Here is a 16338-nt window from a genome sequence, read left to right on the forward strand (position 1 = left end):
TTATGAGAGAGACGTTTTTGTTAACAATTTAAATGTGTTAAATGATAATACAAACATGTGTAGCACATAGATGTCTTTCTTTCATGAAGACAAGAATATAAATTGGTGTATTACCTGATTCTGATGACTTGCATTGATTGGAATCAGACAGTAGTGATAACGTCCACATTTTTGAATGGAAGAGAAAAAAGTCCTCCTTTCTGTACAATACCACATGAAAGTGGTTGGTTTTTGGCATCTTATTTATCCAGCTTCCTTACACTTTACAAAAAAAACATTGGTGGAAAATTCCGTAGCTTGCTCGCTTGTGCACGCCAGCTTTCCGAGACTCTTATTTTGTTAGCGCAGGCAGCATGAAGCAACACTTTTATTGTGAAGATAGGAAATGTGCAGTCGGTCTTTAGAGTTTTGATGGAAGGTATGGCGTGACGGTCTGTTGAAATAAAAATTGTTTCTCGCCTTCCTGTCGGTCATTTTTTCTTAATGATGATCTCGCAGCAGCCAGCGTCATCTCACAAGACTCTCCCTCGGGTGGCGTCTTGGTGAAGATTGATGATCGCTAATTTTTAGGTCTATCTTTTTTTTTAAGCCTAGCTGGCGATCGACTGACACACCCTCCGCGGTCGACCAGTAGCTCGCGATCGACGTAATGAGCACCCCTGTCTTAGACAAAAAAACAACACGACCAGGAATACTAAAGACATCACAAAGTTAGCAATTTCAATACAAAAAAACCTAAATACAACACTTAAGACCTTCGGTATTTCTGTATGTGGAATTAAACTATGGAATGGATTAAGCAAAGCAATCAAACAATGTGCTTTTATGATCCACTTCAAGAAACTCTTCAAACTTAAAGTGTTTACAAAGTACAAAGAAGAAGAACCATGATAAACATTCTAAATTTATTTCATCCATCCATCCGTTCATTTTTTCAAAATAATCTTACTCATCTCACCATATGTACTGTAACTTACTTCATTGAGTATTATATATTTTTATTGTGATTACTTATGGAGTATATTGTGAATAAATTGAGAATAGCAAATGTTATGTAAAAGAAAAGGGGTGGGATTAAATAAGGTCTGCTTATTCCTACTCATTTTCGAACACGTGGAAAAGAGAAACTGGAAATTGTGATGTATCATGTTTGTATGCTTGCATGTTGCAAATAAACTCAAACTAAAATATATTCATGCACAATATCTACTGACATAGATTTGATCACGTTTTGTGATAAAGCTTACATGTGTGGATTTTTATCATAGTTGCTGCTTGTCTGGATCAATGTGTCCGCCACTTAAAAGATCCCACAAGAAACAACTTGAGCACTTGTTTGGGGTAGAACATTCATACTTTACTTTATCTTGTCATTGATGAAAGTCAGATATTTGTAATTTATTGCTTCATTGTGACACATATGCCTTGCTGTTGCCCCGTGCGGGCTGTCGGTAGTACTGCATACATGAGCAACCCTAGTTTAAATTGTTTCATCAAGCCATTGCGTGATGTCCGGCAGGCCAAATAAAAAGTTTTGGTGGGTGGATGTGGCCCGCGGGCCGCCTGTTGAATAGGCCTAGTTTAGGAGCTGCAGCTATCGATTGCTTTAGTAATCTTCTGATTAAGTTGTTCGATTGATTGAGTTACTTATTCCGTAGTGTTTCTTTTAGGGAAATAGTTGAAATGAGCACAATTTCTCTAATGACCTTCACGCTTTCTTGTGGTAAATGCACATAACATGTTTACAATAGGAGCATTTTTTATTTGAATAAAAGAAGTTAAAGAACCCCTGTCACGCCTAAAACCAGGTAAATAATAAAGAACCAAACTAAACAAAAAGACTGAAAAAGTATGATAAATTGAGTGACAATGAAATTGACAAAGTAACACACACACGGTTTGTCATTGTCATCCCATTGGGTTGAGTTTTTTTCTTGCCCTGATGTGGGATCTGAGCCGAGGATGTTGTTGTGGCTTGTGCAGCCCTTTGAGACACTCGTGATTCAGGGCTATATAAGTAAACATTGATTGATTGATTTGAAAAGGTATTAATTGCAGAATTGGTGTTTTATATTTAAGAAAACAACTCGTTATCAATTAACATACAAACTGTAGACGCTAACATGTCTTCATATAAGATAGACAGGGTTTTACCTTACTTCTGTTTTGCTTTTTTTTTTTTACTTCAAAACGATTGCAAAACTTTTCAGCGCTTCTTTCATTTTCTTTCAGCCCATTGCTCTCTCTCTCCCTCTTGTAACACACATGCAGATCACATCACCTGCAGCTCTCATGTGCTCTTTGTGTGAGCGATCGGAATTAGATAAATTCTTATCTATTATATTCATTGATCAAATTATCAAAGCAACACCATACAAATCAAAATTAATCGAGGAATCGTTAAAGGCCTACTGAAATGAGATTTTCTTATTTAAACGGGGATAGCAGGTCCATTCTATGTGTCATACTTGATCATTTCGCCATGTTGCCATATTTTTGCTGAAAGGTTTTTACTAGAGAACATCCACGATGAAGTTCGCAACTTTCGGTGCTAAGACAAAAGCCCTGCCTCTACCGGAAGTCGCAGACGATGACGTCGCAAGTGTTGGGGCTCCTCACATCCTCACATTGTTTATAATGGGAGCCTCCAACAAAAAGTGCTATTCGGACCGAGAAAACGACAATTTCCCCATTAATTTGAGCGAGGATGAAAGATTCGTATTTAAAGATATTGATAGCGACGGACTAGAAAAAATAATAATAATTAAAAAAAAGTTTAAAAAAATAAAACGCGATTGCATTTGGACGGATTCCGATGTTTTTAGACACATTTAGTAGGATAATTCTGGGAAATCCCTTATCTTTCTATTGTGTTGCTAATGTTTTAGTGAGTTAAATAGTACCTGATAGTCGGAGGTGTACGTCCACGGGTGTCTTGACGCCAATGTCTCAGGGGAGTCAACGGCAGCTATGGACGGCCCAAGCTCAGCTTTTCTCCGGTAAGAAGCGACTTTTTAACCACAATTTTCTCACCGAAACCTGGCTGGTTGACATTCCGTCGTGTTTCATGTTCGCTTGACCGCACTCTGATCCATAGTAAATTTTCACCTCCAGGAATTTTAAACAAGGAATCACCGTGTGTTTGTGTGGCTAAAGGCTAAAGCTTCCCAACTCCATCTTGCTACTTTGACTTCTCCAATATTAATTGAACAAATTGCAAAAGATTCAGCAACACAGTTCTCCAAAATACTGTATAATTATGCCGTTAAAGCAGACGACATTTAGCTGTGTGTGTGCGTAGCGCTCATTCTTCCTAAAAACCCGTGACGTCTTGCTTACTCGTCATCATTACACAACGTTTTCAAGACGAAACTCCCGGGAAATTTAAAATTGCAATTTAGTTAACTAAAAAGGCCGTATTGGCATGTGTTGCAATGTTAATATTTCATCATTGATGTATAAACTATCAAACTGCGTGGAGGGTAGTAGTGGGTTTCAGTAGGCCTTTAAAGCTTTACATTGTTAATTGCCACGTTCAATAATGCGTACACTTGTAGAAATAGTAATGAAACAATAAAAATTTCCTTTTAGATAAAAATATATATATATATATGAGAAGTTAAACATTTGAAAAATATTGCACTCTACATTTAAATTGTGCGGCTAGAAATGTCCAACGTTGTTGTATTTTTGCGTTCTTTTTTCCAGGCAGACTGCCCCAATTTCATCCGCGTGCTGAAGTTTCTGAACGCCACCCACATCTACGCCTGCGGAACATTCGCCTTCAGCCCGCGTTGCATCTACATTGTAAGTTTGTGGGTTTGGTTTGCAAATACACTCTGCCAGGCAGACCCGACTCACGTCCCGTCGCACGCTTTTAGAACTCCGAGACGTTAACGGTGAGCCTCAAGTTTGACGAGGGACGGGGTCGCTGTCCCTATGACCCCTACCAGCGCAACACAGCTATCATCGTAGGTATGTTGCATCAAACTGGTCGTGGTGTCGTTTTGAGGCTCTTGCTTGTAACGTGGTGTGATTTGTCCCAGATGGAGAGCTTTACACGGGCACGGTGGCCGACTACAGGGGCAACTGGCCGTTAATCTCCCGCCACCTCAGCGAGGGCACCCGTTTGGACCTAAAGTTGGATGACAGCCTGGGATGGCTGGAGGGTAAGGACACGCTGTCACCATACTGTCTGAAAAACTGAAGTAAACTTAAAATAGGTGTCATCAATATGTTTCTGTAGATCCAACTTTCATCAGCTCCACTTTTATTCCTGATGAGGGCAAAATCTACTTCTTCTTCAGCGAAGTGGGCAGAGAGTACGACTTCATCGACAAGTTTATTGTGTCCCGCGTTTCCCAAATTTGCACGGTAACAACGCTTGCTTTTTCATTTTTATGTTGCTGAAAGATTGCCTTGATGTCTTTCTCCTCCGACCATCAGAGTGACATCGGGGGCCAGCGGACGCTTCAACGGCGCTGGACCACCTTTGCCAAAGCTCAGCTGCTGTGCCAGGCGGACAACGAGCTGCCCTACAACGTGATCCAGGACATCGACAGCCTCCCGCCGGCAGACGGCGCGCCTACGGATGACACGCTCTTTTACGGCATCTTCACATCTCAGTGGTCAGTAAACGACACATCTCCAGTACGTTTGAATGACAATTAAATAAAGCTAATCATTTTTTCATTGTGCATTTTTAATGGAGGCGTTTTACTGCGAGGCAGTGCAGCCAATCAGTGTGTAAATATAATGCTAGTAATATTACAATGATATTAAAGGCCTACTGAAACCCACTACTACCGACCACGCAGTCTGATAGTTTATATATCAATGATGAAATATTAACTTTGCAACACATGCCAATACGGCCTTTTTAGTTTACTAAATTGCAATTTTAAATTTCGCAGGAGTTTTTTCTCGAAAACGTCGCGTAATGATGATGTGTACGCTTGACGTCACGGGCTGTTAGGAAATATGAGCGCTGCGCACACACACAGCTAAAAGTTGTCTGCTTTAACCGCATAATTACACAGTATTTTGGACATCTGTGTTGCTGAATCCTTTGCAATTTGTTCAATTAATATTGGAGAAGTCAAAGTAGAAAGATGGAGTTGGGAAGCTTTAGCCTTTAGCCACACAAACACACGGTGATTCCTTGTTTAAAATTCACGGAGGTGAAACTTTACTATGGATCACAGCGAACATGGATCCCGACCGAATGTCAACCAGCAGGTTTCGGTGAGAAAATTGTGGTAAAAAGTTGCTTCTTACCGGAGATCAGCTGAGCTTGTGCCGCCCATAAAGCTGCCGTCGACTTCCCTGAGACACTGCGCGTCAACACACCCGTGGACACACACCTCCGACTATCAGGTACTGTTAAACTCACTAAAACACTAGCAACACAATAGAAAGATAAGGGATTTCTCCGAATTATCCTAGTAAATGTGTCTAAAAACCTCTGAATCCGTCCCAATGCAATCGCGTTTTTTTTTTTTTCTAGTCCGTCGCTATCACTATCCTCAAACACAAATCTTTCATTCTCGCTCAAATTAACTGGGAAATTGTCGTTTCCTCGGTCCGAATAGCTGTTTTTGTTGGAGGCTCCCATTAAAAAAAAAAAGTGAAGATGTGAGGAGCCATCAACGGGGACGTCATCGTCTGCGACTTCCGGTAGAGGCAGGGCTTTTCTGTTGGCCAGCAAAAGTTGCAAACTTTATCGTGGATGTTCTCTACTAAATCCTTTCAGCAAAAATATGGCAATATCGCTAAATGATCAAGTATGACACATAGAATGGACCTGCTATCCCCGTTTAAATAAGAAAATCTAATTTCAGTAGGCCTTTGAAACACATGTATATAAATACATTTTTGAAAATTACATTCGGCCCTGCAATGAGGTGGTGAATTGTCCAAGGTGTACCCCACCTTCCGCCCGATTGTAGCTGAGATAGGCGTCTGTGCCCCCCGCGATCCCAAAGGGAGTAAGCGGTAGAAAATGGATGGATGGACATTTAGAAAAAAAATTCAAAGTTAAATACAGTTTAAAATATCCTGAAAGGACAAGCGGCAAAAAATGGATGGATGGATGGGATATATTTGAATGAATATAATTATTAAGGAAGTTGTGGTAATAGACACTTGTAACTAAGTTTTTTTCTTTCGTTAAAAATGTGTTTAACAGGATGTATTTAATTTGATTCTGTATAGGGATGTAATAATTATAATTTATATGATCAACCATGGTGGAGTTCCCGACGGTTAGTTTTCAAATGTTAATAATCGTACAAGCATGATCTTCTTTTGGAAAAACTTACTCATACGGTTCATTTCCTTGAAAAGCAACTAGCGTGATAACCGCTAGGTAGCTTATATGCTAACATGACTATAAAACAGTTTAATTTCTTTCACCATTATAAACAACAACTGTTGAGCCTTTAGTATTAAACGCTTGAAAATCCTTTACATTGTGATTGGTCTGCGTTGATACATGACTAATGCAATCATTTCTTGTGATTAATCGCATTATTCAAATTTTACAGTCCGAATTTGATTACATTGTAGCCTGAGGTTGTCGTTATTAAATTTAAATGTAACAATTTGACCACCTTAAATATTGTTTCAGTGTTTTTGTATAAGAGGTTTGAATGCCCGGGAACCCCAAGGTACTTGAACACAACTCAGTGTAATAGTGACAAATTCATAATAACGAGTGACCATAAATACTTAAGATGAACTGCAGTGATTTCATACTCCAGTTTGCTAGGCTTATGTGGACTAAGTGGTTGCAAAAGGCCTGTCGACATGCCTCGTAGTCTATAGGACATGTGATTGACCAGCAGCCGCCCTCATGGCTTCTCCTTCACAATGCTGTCTTTATTATCTCCTTATACTCTGTGTTAACGTGGTCTCATGTGACTTTTATTTGTTTCCCGTCACACAGGTCTGTCAACTCAGGGCTGTCAGCAGTATGCTCGTTCCGCTTGTCGGACATCAGGTCGGCCTTCTCGGGCAACTACAAGGTCCTGAACCGTGACACGCTTCAATGGAGTACGCGAGTGCAAGAGAAGGTCGCCAATCCAGGCGAGGTAAATTGTCACAAATACCTTCAATTTGTTCATTCAATTGCAAAATATGTCCCTCCGCAAAAAATTAATTTAAATGGAGTTGGTCAGTTCCAGAGTCAAACTGTTGTTGCCATGACAGCTTTATAAACTGTACAGGCAATGTTCCTAATGGTCTTGAAGGGGGACTGCACTTTTTTCTGAATTTTGCCTATTGTTCACAATCATAAGACATGACGATGGACTGTTTTTTTTTTTTTATTGCATTCTAAATATTAAATAAAAAGGAGCGGAGCCAATGGGAGCTCCACTATTCCACCAATAAAATCCGATAAATAACCATTCAAAAAGCACCAGCAATACTCCATTGACATTTCGTGACTTGAATATTAACCAAGTATTAGTGATATTTTGTTTAAAGTGCTAACGCAGACGACCTCTCTGTATGTGTACATTATCGAGAGGTCTGCTGCTTCCTTCCTCTCACCTGAAAAGTAGATGGCTAAGGAGATAATCCGACAAGTTGGTACACTTTGACTGCCACGTAGGACCTGGAACTGGCGAGGACGACACGAAAAGCGCTTGCTTATCCGTTGATGCAAAAATAATGTTCCAAGCCTAATTTTGGTTATTTAAAAATAAATACAATCAATCTGTTCGTAAAACATATAATAACCAAATTGTCTTAATTTTAAGGTTTATATTCATATATATTCATTGTTACAATCAGCCCTCTGAGGGCAGCCAAAATTGCAATGTGGCTGTGGAGAGGCGGGGCCGACAGCGAGGGAGGGCCCGCCGGAGCCCGGCCCAAGATGGCGGCGAGGAGGCGTGGACGGCGAGCGAGCGGCGAGGCGGGGTGCGCCGAAAGAGAGGCGGAGACCAGAGATGAAGCCAGAGAGAAGCGGATGTTTAGCGAGTGCAGAAGAGGAAGAGAGCCAGAGGAAGACGCAGACGCGGCCGGCTGAAAAGCAAAAGCTGAAAGGTTTTATTGAAATAATAAAACAAAAGTCACAAACTGCTCGACGTAATGTCTATTTTTGGTGGTCCATGGAATCGAGGAGAAGAAGAAGAAGAAAAAGTGGTGGAAGAAGAAGAAGTAGTGCTGGAAGAAGAAGAAGTAGTGGTGGAAGAAGAAGAAGAAGAAGTGGTGGAAGAAGAAGAAGTAGTGCTGGAAGAAGAAGAAGTAGTGGTGGAAGAAGAAGAAGTGGTGGTGGAGGAAGAAGAAAAAGACGAAGACAAAGACAAGGAGGAAGACAAAGACAAGGAAGAAGACAAAGACGAAATGAAAGAAGACAGAGAAGGAAATGAAGAGGAAGAAAAAGAAGAACAAGGTAAAAAGCAAGGTAAGACAAGGAGCACAGGTTGCCGTGGCAGTCTTCATTTCCCGCCCCTTCAAAAAAGGTCGGGTGAAATTGGCTTAGCCGGTCGGAGTTCCGGCTTGCGTATGGCGGTGGAAGTATGTGGAGAGGCGGGACCGCCAGTCTGACAGCGAGGCAGGAGCACACCGGAGCCCGGCCCAAGATGGCGGCGAGTAAGCGTGGACGGCGAGCAAGCGGCGAGGCGGGGCGCGCCGGGAACAACGCCACAATTGTGATCAGGTGCGCAGGGCGCCCCGCTAGGCACAATTAAATAATCCTCGCACACTCTGTAAAAGGGCGACAGTCGGAAACGTGGAAGAGCAAGGCGGAGACCAGAGACAAAGCCAGATAGAATCGGATGTGGAGCGAGCGCGGAAGAGGAAAAGAGCCGGAGGAAGACGCAGACGCGGCCGGCTGAAAAGCGAAAGCTGAAAGGTTTTATTGAAATAATAAAACAAATGTCACAACCTGCTCGATGTAATGTCTATCTTTGGTGGTCCATGGAACCCGGACGTTGAGAGTACGTCAGAGTGGCCCTCAATAAAAATGAATTGCGAAAAGCAGCGAGTTTGTTAGCGGCTAACGTTGGACACCCATATTAAAAAATGGCTCTTCGCATGCCTTGACTAAAGCAGTTGTTTTGGAAAAACAAAACAAACAAAAAGCAACACTAAACGATGACATCCTATAATTTTTTTATGTGGCCCATTTTAAAGATAAACATTACTAACGAAACTCTGTGTATTTTAGTGCGGCCTGCACAACGCGTCAGACAACGCTCTGCGCTTTGTCAAAGAAAACTTCCTGGCTGACGACAGCGTGCGGCCAGCGGGGAGGAGTTTGACCCTGGTGTCCGCTGTGCACATCTATAGCCATCTGAGTGTCCAGAGGGTCCGGGCGGCCAACAGCGTGGACTACACAGTCCTCTTTCTCCTCACAGGTGCTGATGCAGGGTTGACTTATGGGGCTTTGTTTTGTAAAAGAAATAAAAAATAAAAAAATTCTACGGTTTCAGAGTCGGGCTACCTTCATAAAGCGGTACTGCTGCAGAGCGGCGCCCACATCGTGGAGGAGGTGCAGGTTTTTGAGAAAGCACAACCTGTCAAGAGCCTGAAGCTGTCTGTACCCAAGGTACACCAGCAGAAAGACTGTTAGTGTTTGCGTCATCATGAAATACAACAGTGAGCATGTCATTACAGGGCGTGGTGTACGTCGGTACATCAGAGGGCGTGATCAGACTCCCAACAGCCAACTGCTCTTTCTACTGGACCTGTGCTCAGTGTGTCCTGGCCCGAGACCCTTTTTGTGGGTGGGATCCTTCCCTGCGGGCCTGTGTGATGGTTTCTGGTGCTCACGTCAATCTGTAAGTCTTCATCTTGGTTTATGGTTATCTTATTTATTCCGACCGACGCTGTTCTCTCCTCAGTGGCCAGGACATAGAGCGTGGCAATGTGGTTCAGGCGTGCAAAAGTGTTGCATTAACACCCAGGGCCCGGTTTGGACCCAATAACATGCCTGCAGGTAAGCATCACTTGTCTCTTAGCTGCTGCTTTTGGCCACAGCTCTTCATTTGATATAAAGTAGGTTCCTAATAAAGTGGTTCCTGAGCGTACAATACACACAAATACATCATCCCCTGTCATGCAATATGTACTATTTAATTAGGAAATATTTGTCCCTATAGACAAGGAGTAGGGAACCTATGGCTCTCGAGCCAGATGTGGCTCTTTTGATGACTGCATCTGGCTCTCAGATAAATCTTAGCTGGCATTGCTTAACACGATAAGTAATGAATAATTCTGTTGGTAATCAGTGTTTAAAATAATGTTCAAAATATAAAACTTTCTCATGCATTTTACTCCATTCATCCGTTTTCTACCGCACCTGTTCAAGAAGTCGCATTCATAGTAAGAAGTATTTTATTTATTGGTTAGCTTCAGAATAACAAAGTTATTAAAAAGAGGTATGAAACTTATTATACTGTAAAAATGTTTATATTACTTACAAATGCACAAATTTAGTTGTATTCTGTGTTAAAAAATACGATATGGTTCTTACAGAAATACATATTAAAATATTTGGCTTTCGTGGCTCTCTCAGCCAAAAAGGTTCCCGACCCCTGCTATAGACTATCCATCCATCCATATTCTACCGCTTGTCCGTTATTTTTTAACATATTTATATTAAAATATTTAAAAAAAACTTGTTTGCTTCACTTTTGAGAAAACAGGCTTCACTACACTTTTAAAAATCAGCCACATAAATAGGAGCGGTAAGTTTGATCATTTTGTGTTTCATTATAAAAAGGAGGTAAACTAGCATGATGGCGCTGTTATAGTATGGGCGTAATGTTAGCATGTGGCTAACATAGCTATGCTAATGTTGCTAACGTTTGTGTCCTCCTGTCCCACTCCTTCATGTTACCTAGTGTGTGACTTATATTATGTTATTATCAGGAGTGTGGTAAAAAATCGATTCGAAAACGTTGTGCGATTCCGAATCGATTCTCATTTTAAAAGAATTGATTTATTTAGTTTTAATTTTTTTTTTTTAATCAATCCAACAAAACAATACACAGCAATACCACAACACTCAGAACTGCAATAAACAGAGCAATTGAGAAGACACAAACACAACAGAACAAACCAAAAGTAGTGAAATAAAAATGAATATTATCAACAACAGTATCAATATTAGTTATAATTTCAGCATAGCAGTGATTAAAAATCCCTCATTGACATTATCATTAGACATTTAGAAAAATAAAAAAAAGGAACAATAGTGTCACAGGGGCTTACACTTGCATCTCATAAGCTTGACAACACACTGTGTCCAATATTTTCACAAAAATAAAATAAGTCATATTTTTGATTCGTTTAATAGTTAAAACAAATTTACATTATTGCAATCAGTTGATAAAACATTGTCCTTTACAATTATACAAGCTTTTTTAAAAAAGATCTACTACTCTGCTTGCATCTCAGCAGACTGGGGTAGATCCTGCTGAAATCCTATGTATTAAATGAATACAGAATCGAATCAAATCGATATATTATCGAATCGTGACCCCAAGAATCGATATTGAATTGAATCGTGGGACACCAAAAGATTCGCAGCCCTAATTATTATATATTATAATATACTGTATTATATACTTATATTACATTTTATAATATTATTTTATAATATCTTATTTTATCCATCCATTTTTCTAACGCTTGTTCTTTTTGGGGTCACGAGGGGGCTGGAGCCTACCCCAGCTGCACTCGGGCGGAAGGCAGGCTACACCCTGGACAAGTCGGCCCCTCATCGCAGGGCCAACGCAGATAGACAGACAACATTCACACTATTATTTAATATTATATGATATATAGTGCTGTCAAGTTATCACATTTTCAATCAAAGTAATTGCACTTTTACATTTGGATTCATCATGATTAATCACAGGTTAACACTAGGTTGCATAGTTTAAAATAAACTATTAAAAAAAGAGTCCGACATTTGGAAACTATTGCAATTTTATTGTTAGAATGTCATACAGGAGCATTTTTTAAATGTTTTACTTAAATGCATGTCATTTATTTGCTCAAAACAGTTTTATCCAAAGTGCCGTTTGGTTGTATTCTGAAGTGAAATTTGCGGAATGTCCGGTCAAAATAAATTGCGTGATTATTCTGCTTACATACATGGTTAATGCAAATATTTTTAGTGATTAATCACATGAGTTAACTTGTTATTTTTGATGGCCCTTGTTATGTTATGCTATATTATGTTACATTAATTTCAATTATACTAATTCGTAATGATTTTTTTTGTATTGTTATTTAACTCTAACCCACACTTATATTATATTATATTATATTACATTGCATTATGTTGGACAAGTGCAGAGGTATAAAGTGGATAAAATAAACCACATCGCTTCTCTGAGACACACAAACATTAGCATTAAAGTTACAGACACACAAAAGGTTGTGTTCCCAGTTAGGCTTACTAAAAGCCTCTTTGAAATGTCACCACACCAACATCAAGTGTTAATTTTACACCTATAATACATTTTTTGTGACCTTTGAGCCTTATTTTAAACAGTTAAGTACACTGTTAAATAGGGGTGTAACGGTACACAAAAATTTCGGTTCGGTACGTACCTCTGTTTAGAGGTCACGGTTCGGTTCATTTTCGGTACAGTAAGAAAACAACAAAATATAAATGTTTTGGTTATTTATTTACCAAATTTGTAAACAATGGCTTTATCCTTTTAACATTGGGGAAAACTATAATAATTCTGCCCACGTTAATCCACATTAAACTGCCTCAAGTTGTTGCTTTGATTAAATAAAATGACAAAACCTTTCTTCTACATATAAAAAGTCCAACATTAAACAGTTTCCATTGAAACTGTTTAATGTCAACTCATCATGCTTAATTTATTACTGTATTTGGGAAACCTGTAGTTGACTTTTATCATGTAAATATTTGTATCATGTGATAACAGGGACCCTGCTATTCAAAACTAGGCTTCTACATTACTAATGATTAATGTAACTATAGCTGAAAAATAGTACAGTTGCAATAGGAAAGACTATTCATCCCTAAACACAATGGAGTTCAATGAAATAACAGACAGACAGGGCTTTGCTGCCCCTAACACACACACACACACAGCAAAATGAGCTAACGTTACGCTAAAAGCTAATTAGCCTTTGCCTCAAGCCTATACTATGAGCTAGCTGAGCTGCAGTTTAAGTTTCTAGAAGGTCAACGGGCTCATAGTGATGTTTGTAGTAGTTGTGACTGGGAAGTGTTTAGTATAATTTGGGTAGAGTACGCTGCTCCCCTGCCAAACGAATATCTCTGCTCGACGCTAAAGCATTAACTACATCGCTCTGAATACGCACTGCTGATTGGCTTTGTATGTAACCAATCAGATGGTTGTGTGGGCGGGACAATGCTGGGTGCTCACTGCTCAGACAGAGGCAGAAAGCAGAGCAGCTTGTGAAGACTTCTGCTTCCAAACTCGTTCGGTACGCCCGCGTGCCGAACCGAAACCCCCGTACCGAAACGGTTCAATACAAATACACGTACCGTTACACCCCTACTGTTAAATAATATGGGACCTTTAGCAGTGCATTATGGCATGCTTGCTTTTCATCTAGCATTAGTCGGCTGTTCTAGCACATTCCATAGAGCAGGAGCTGCAGGTGTATTGGATTCCTTGAGCTGTAATCTGTATATTAGCTTCCTGTCCCACAGGTGAGCTGGTGTCGGTGTCTCTAAACGAGGTGGTGCGACTGCAGTGTCCCGCCGCGTCCCGCCTGTCTCGCCAGTCCTGGGAGCGGCCAAACAGCCGCCTGTCCTCAGATTTATACCTGCACCTGGAGGATGGCAGCCTGAGCTTCGTGGCCACTCCGGCCACACTGGGACACTACCTCTGCCTGTCCACGGAGAACGGCTTCCAGCAGACGATGGCCATCTACCACGTCAAACAGAAGAGCAGCCACCTGCCTCAAACGCCCACCAAGAGGGGATGGCCCCAGACGCTCCCCTCGCCTACCGAGTGGGAAGCCAGGACCAGGAGGACAGAGTCCAAGCAGGCTGAGCCCACACTGATGAGCGGGCACACTCATGTGACCGCAGGGCAGCTGGGCAGTAACTTCACCCTGTGGATGGTGAAAACGGCGCCCAAAGAGGCCGCCTTCCGAGACGGCGAGCCGCTGATGTCGGGATCGGCTCCCTGTTACCTGAAGGAGCTGGTGGTGGTGTCAATCCTCTTGGTGCTGTGCCTCAGCCTGCTTGTCTCCGTCATGCTCTACAGTGCCAAACAGCGATGGCGCAGTCGAACCGTCCCGCACGCGCCAGGCACCCCTGGGCAAGATCCGGACAGAAGTTCCCCAGTGGAGCACGAGGTCCTGCGGGGGAGCCCGTCTCAAAGGAAATGCAACGGACACATGCAGCATGGCGGAGCGGCCAGTGGCATGCTCTGTAACGGAGCGCTCACGGGCTCCAACGGCCACTTGCCCAACACGCCCATCTGAGTGAGTATTACTGTTGGGAACGCGATAGTACGAAGGACTGCAGTACTAATGTCAACACACATACAAAGGAATATTAGGGCCACACTGACTAGGGAAAAAAGTTTTAATATGAGGAAAATAATAATTTGCAAGAATATAATACCTCTGTAAAGTAGTTAGCCTTATCATTGCAAATATTAAACAGCACTTTGTGCTGTGAAAATTTACTTGCTATCATAAAATACATTTTCCGACTAGTGAGGTGTCATCCAGCCACCAAATCTACCCAAACGTGTCCAATTTGTTTGTGCTGCAAAAATATTTTGCTAATAAACTATCACATTAAACTACTAGTTTTTATATTAGTAATGTTTTAGTATTCATAACCAGTGACCTCCACCTTGTCAAAATCTCCCCAAACTTCTCCCTAACATTTATGCTGCGAATTTTGTTTGTCTTACTATGAATTTTTATGTTAACATTTTACAGTTTTAATGTTATTAATGTGTTGTCATCCATAAATAGCTCCATAACGTCCATCCATCCATTTTCTACCGCTTATTCCCTTTGGGATCACGGGGGGGGGCGCTGTTGCCTATCTCAGCTACAATCGGGTGGAAGGCGGTGTACACCCTGGACAAGTCGCCACCTTATCGCAAGCTCCATAACATAAAAACTATAATAGTTTAACTATTTTTCTTCGCAGCACTAATGTAGCACAAACAAATGGGACAGGTTTTGGGAAGATTTTGACAAGGTAGGGGCGTTGTTTATGTATAATAGAACTTTAATAACATTAAGACTTTAATAAGCGGTAGAAATGGATGGATGGATAGACAGAAAATGTTTGCAGCACAAACAAGTGGGACTGGTTTGGATGTTATTTAAATATTCGTAATGATAAGGGGCCCAATTTTACATAGGTGAATAGAGTCATTGATATGAGGCAGAAAAAATTGAATAATTATGAATTTTTTGTCTAATTTTTTTTTTAAATATGAGAAAAACAATATTGTTAAGTATGTACTTTTCCTAATATTAATACTTTATTCTTATAATAATTTGACATTATTCTCATGAAATTGTGATTCATGTAGTTGTTGTCAATGTATTATAATTGTAATATTTGTACTTTATTCTTGCAATCACAGCGCTATTTCATGACGTAATTGTTGTATTCATTTCTCCTTTCAGTGTGGCTGTAATACAACTTTTTTGTTTCCCAAGATGCCGAGTGGTTGCAATATAAATGTTTGTAATACGTATTTGATGCCATGTGACTGCAACAGGTACACTTTTTTAACAGATAATAATACAAAGCGCCAGAGTTTAGTAGGATTCAGTACAATGAAAAAAGTAATGTATTAGTTTTTGTGGGATTCATTCTTATGGAGCTTAATTTTTGTGGTATGATTTCCTACTAAATTCCCGTGTTTTATAATCATTGCAACAGCAGCTGTCTAATCTAGGGATAGCTTTGCACACGTGCCTTGGCCACACTAAGGAATGACACTTTTGGACCCGATAATGTGATTATTCTACCACTTCAAGTACACACAGTCTTGTGAATTTCAAACCGTTTTAATGTTGTGAATCAGGGTGACTAATGTTAGTGGACATTACACTTCTCTGTGGTGAATCAGGACCAAATAGTTTGTACTAGTCGGTATTCTGTTAGGATTTTTGTATGCCTTTGTCTTGCCTTTTTTTTTAGGACAAGCATCACTTGTTCTCACTAAGACACATTCCAATCGTGGTGTGTTGGGTCCTGTGTTTGGAAATAACCACTCGCGGAGTTCATTAAAGGCATCAGCCTCAAAACACTGTTTGTGGGCCTTTTTAAAGCGATAGCCTTTACCAGAAAGGCGAGACAAGACGAGACATGTTGATGGGGGA

At 40.7% G+C, this 16338-nt stretch overlaps 1 protein-coding gene across 7 annotated transcripts in view; it reads left to right on the plus strand.

The window, feature by feature from the left end:
- sema4ab (sema domain, immunoglobulin domain (Ig), transmembrane domain (TM) and short cytoplasmic domain, (semaphorin) 4Ab) overlaps positions 1-16263 on the plus strand; it is a 36925-nt gene extending 20662 nt beyond the window's left edge. For 6 of the 7 annotated variants that reach the window (XM_061897413.1, XM_061897412.1, XM_061897414.1 and 3 more), the window contains exons 5-15: positions 3713-3807; positions 3882-3975; positions 4047-4169; positions 4247-4374; positions 4447-4628; positions 6947-7091; positions 9179-9368; positions 9444-9559; positions 9628-9791; positions 9855-9949; positions 13667-16263. In XM_061897413.1, the coding sequence (XP_061753397.1) occupies positions 3713-3807; positions 3882-3975; positions 4047-4169; positions 4247-4374; positions 4447-4628; positions 6947-7091; positions 9179-9368; positions 9444-9559; positions 9628-9791; positions 9855-9949; positions 13667-14463 (2129 nt within the window). In that variant the 3' untranslated portion in view covers positions 14464-16263. The remainder of the gene's footprint in view (positions 1-3712; positions 3808-3881; positions 3976-4046; positions 4170-4246; positions 4375-4446; positions 4629-6946; positions 7092-9178; positions 9369-9443; positions 9560-9627; positions 9792-9854; positions 9950-13666) is intronic. The other variant, XM_061897415.1, reaches the window with a different exon arrangement.
- The last annotated feature ends 75 nt before the right edge of the window (positions 16264-16338 follow it).

The sequence above is a fragment of the Nerophis ophidion genome, linkage group LG04 (assembly GCF_033978795.1).
Source record: "Nerophis ophidion isolate RoL-2023_Sa linkage group LG04, RoL_Noph_v1.0, whole genome shotgun sequence".
In the NCBI taxonomy this organism is placed as follows: domain Eukaryota; kingdom Metazoa; phylum Chordata; class Actinopteri; order Syngnathiformes; family Syngnathidae; genus Nerophis; species Nerophis ophidion.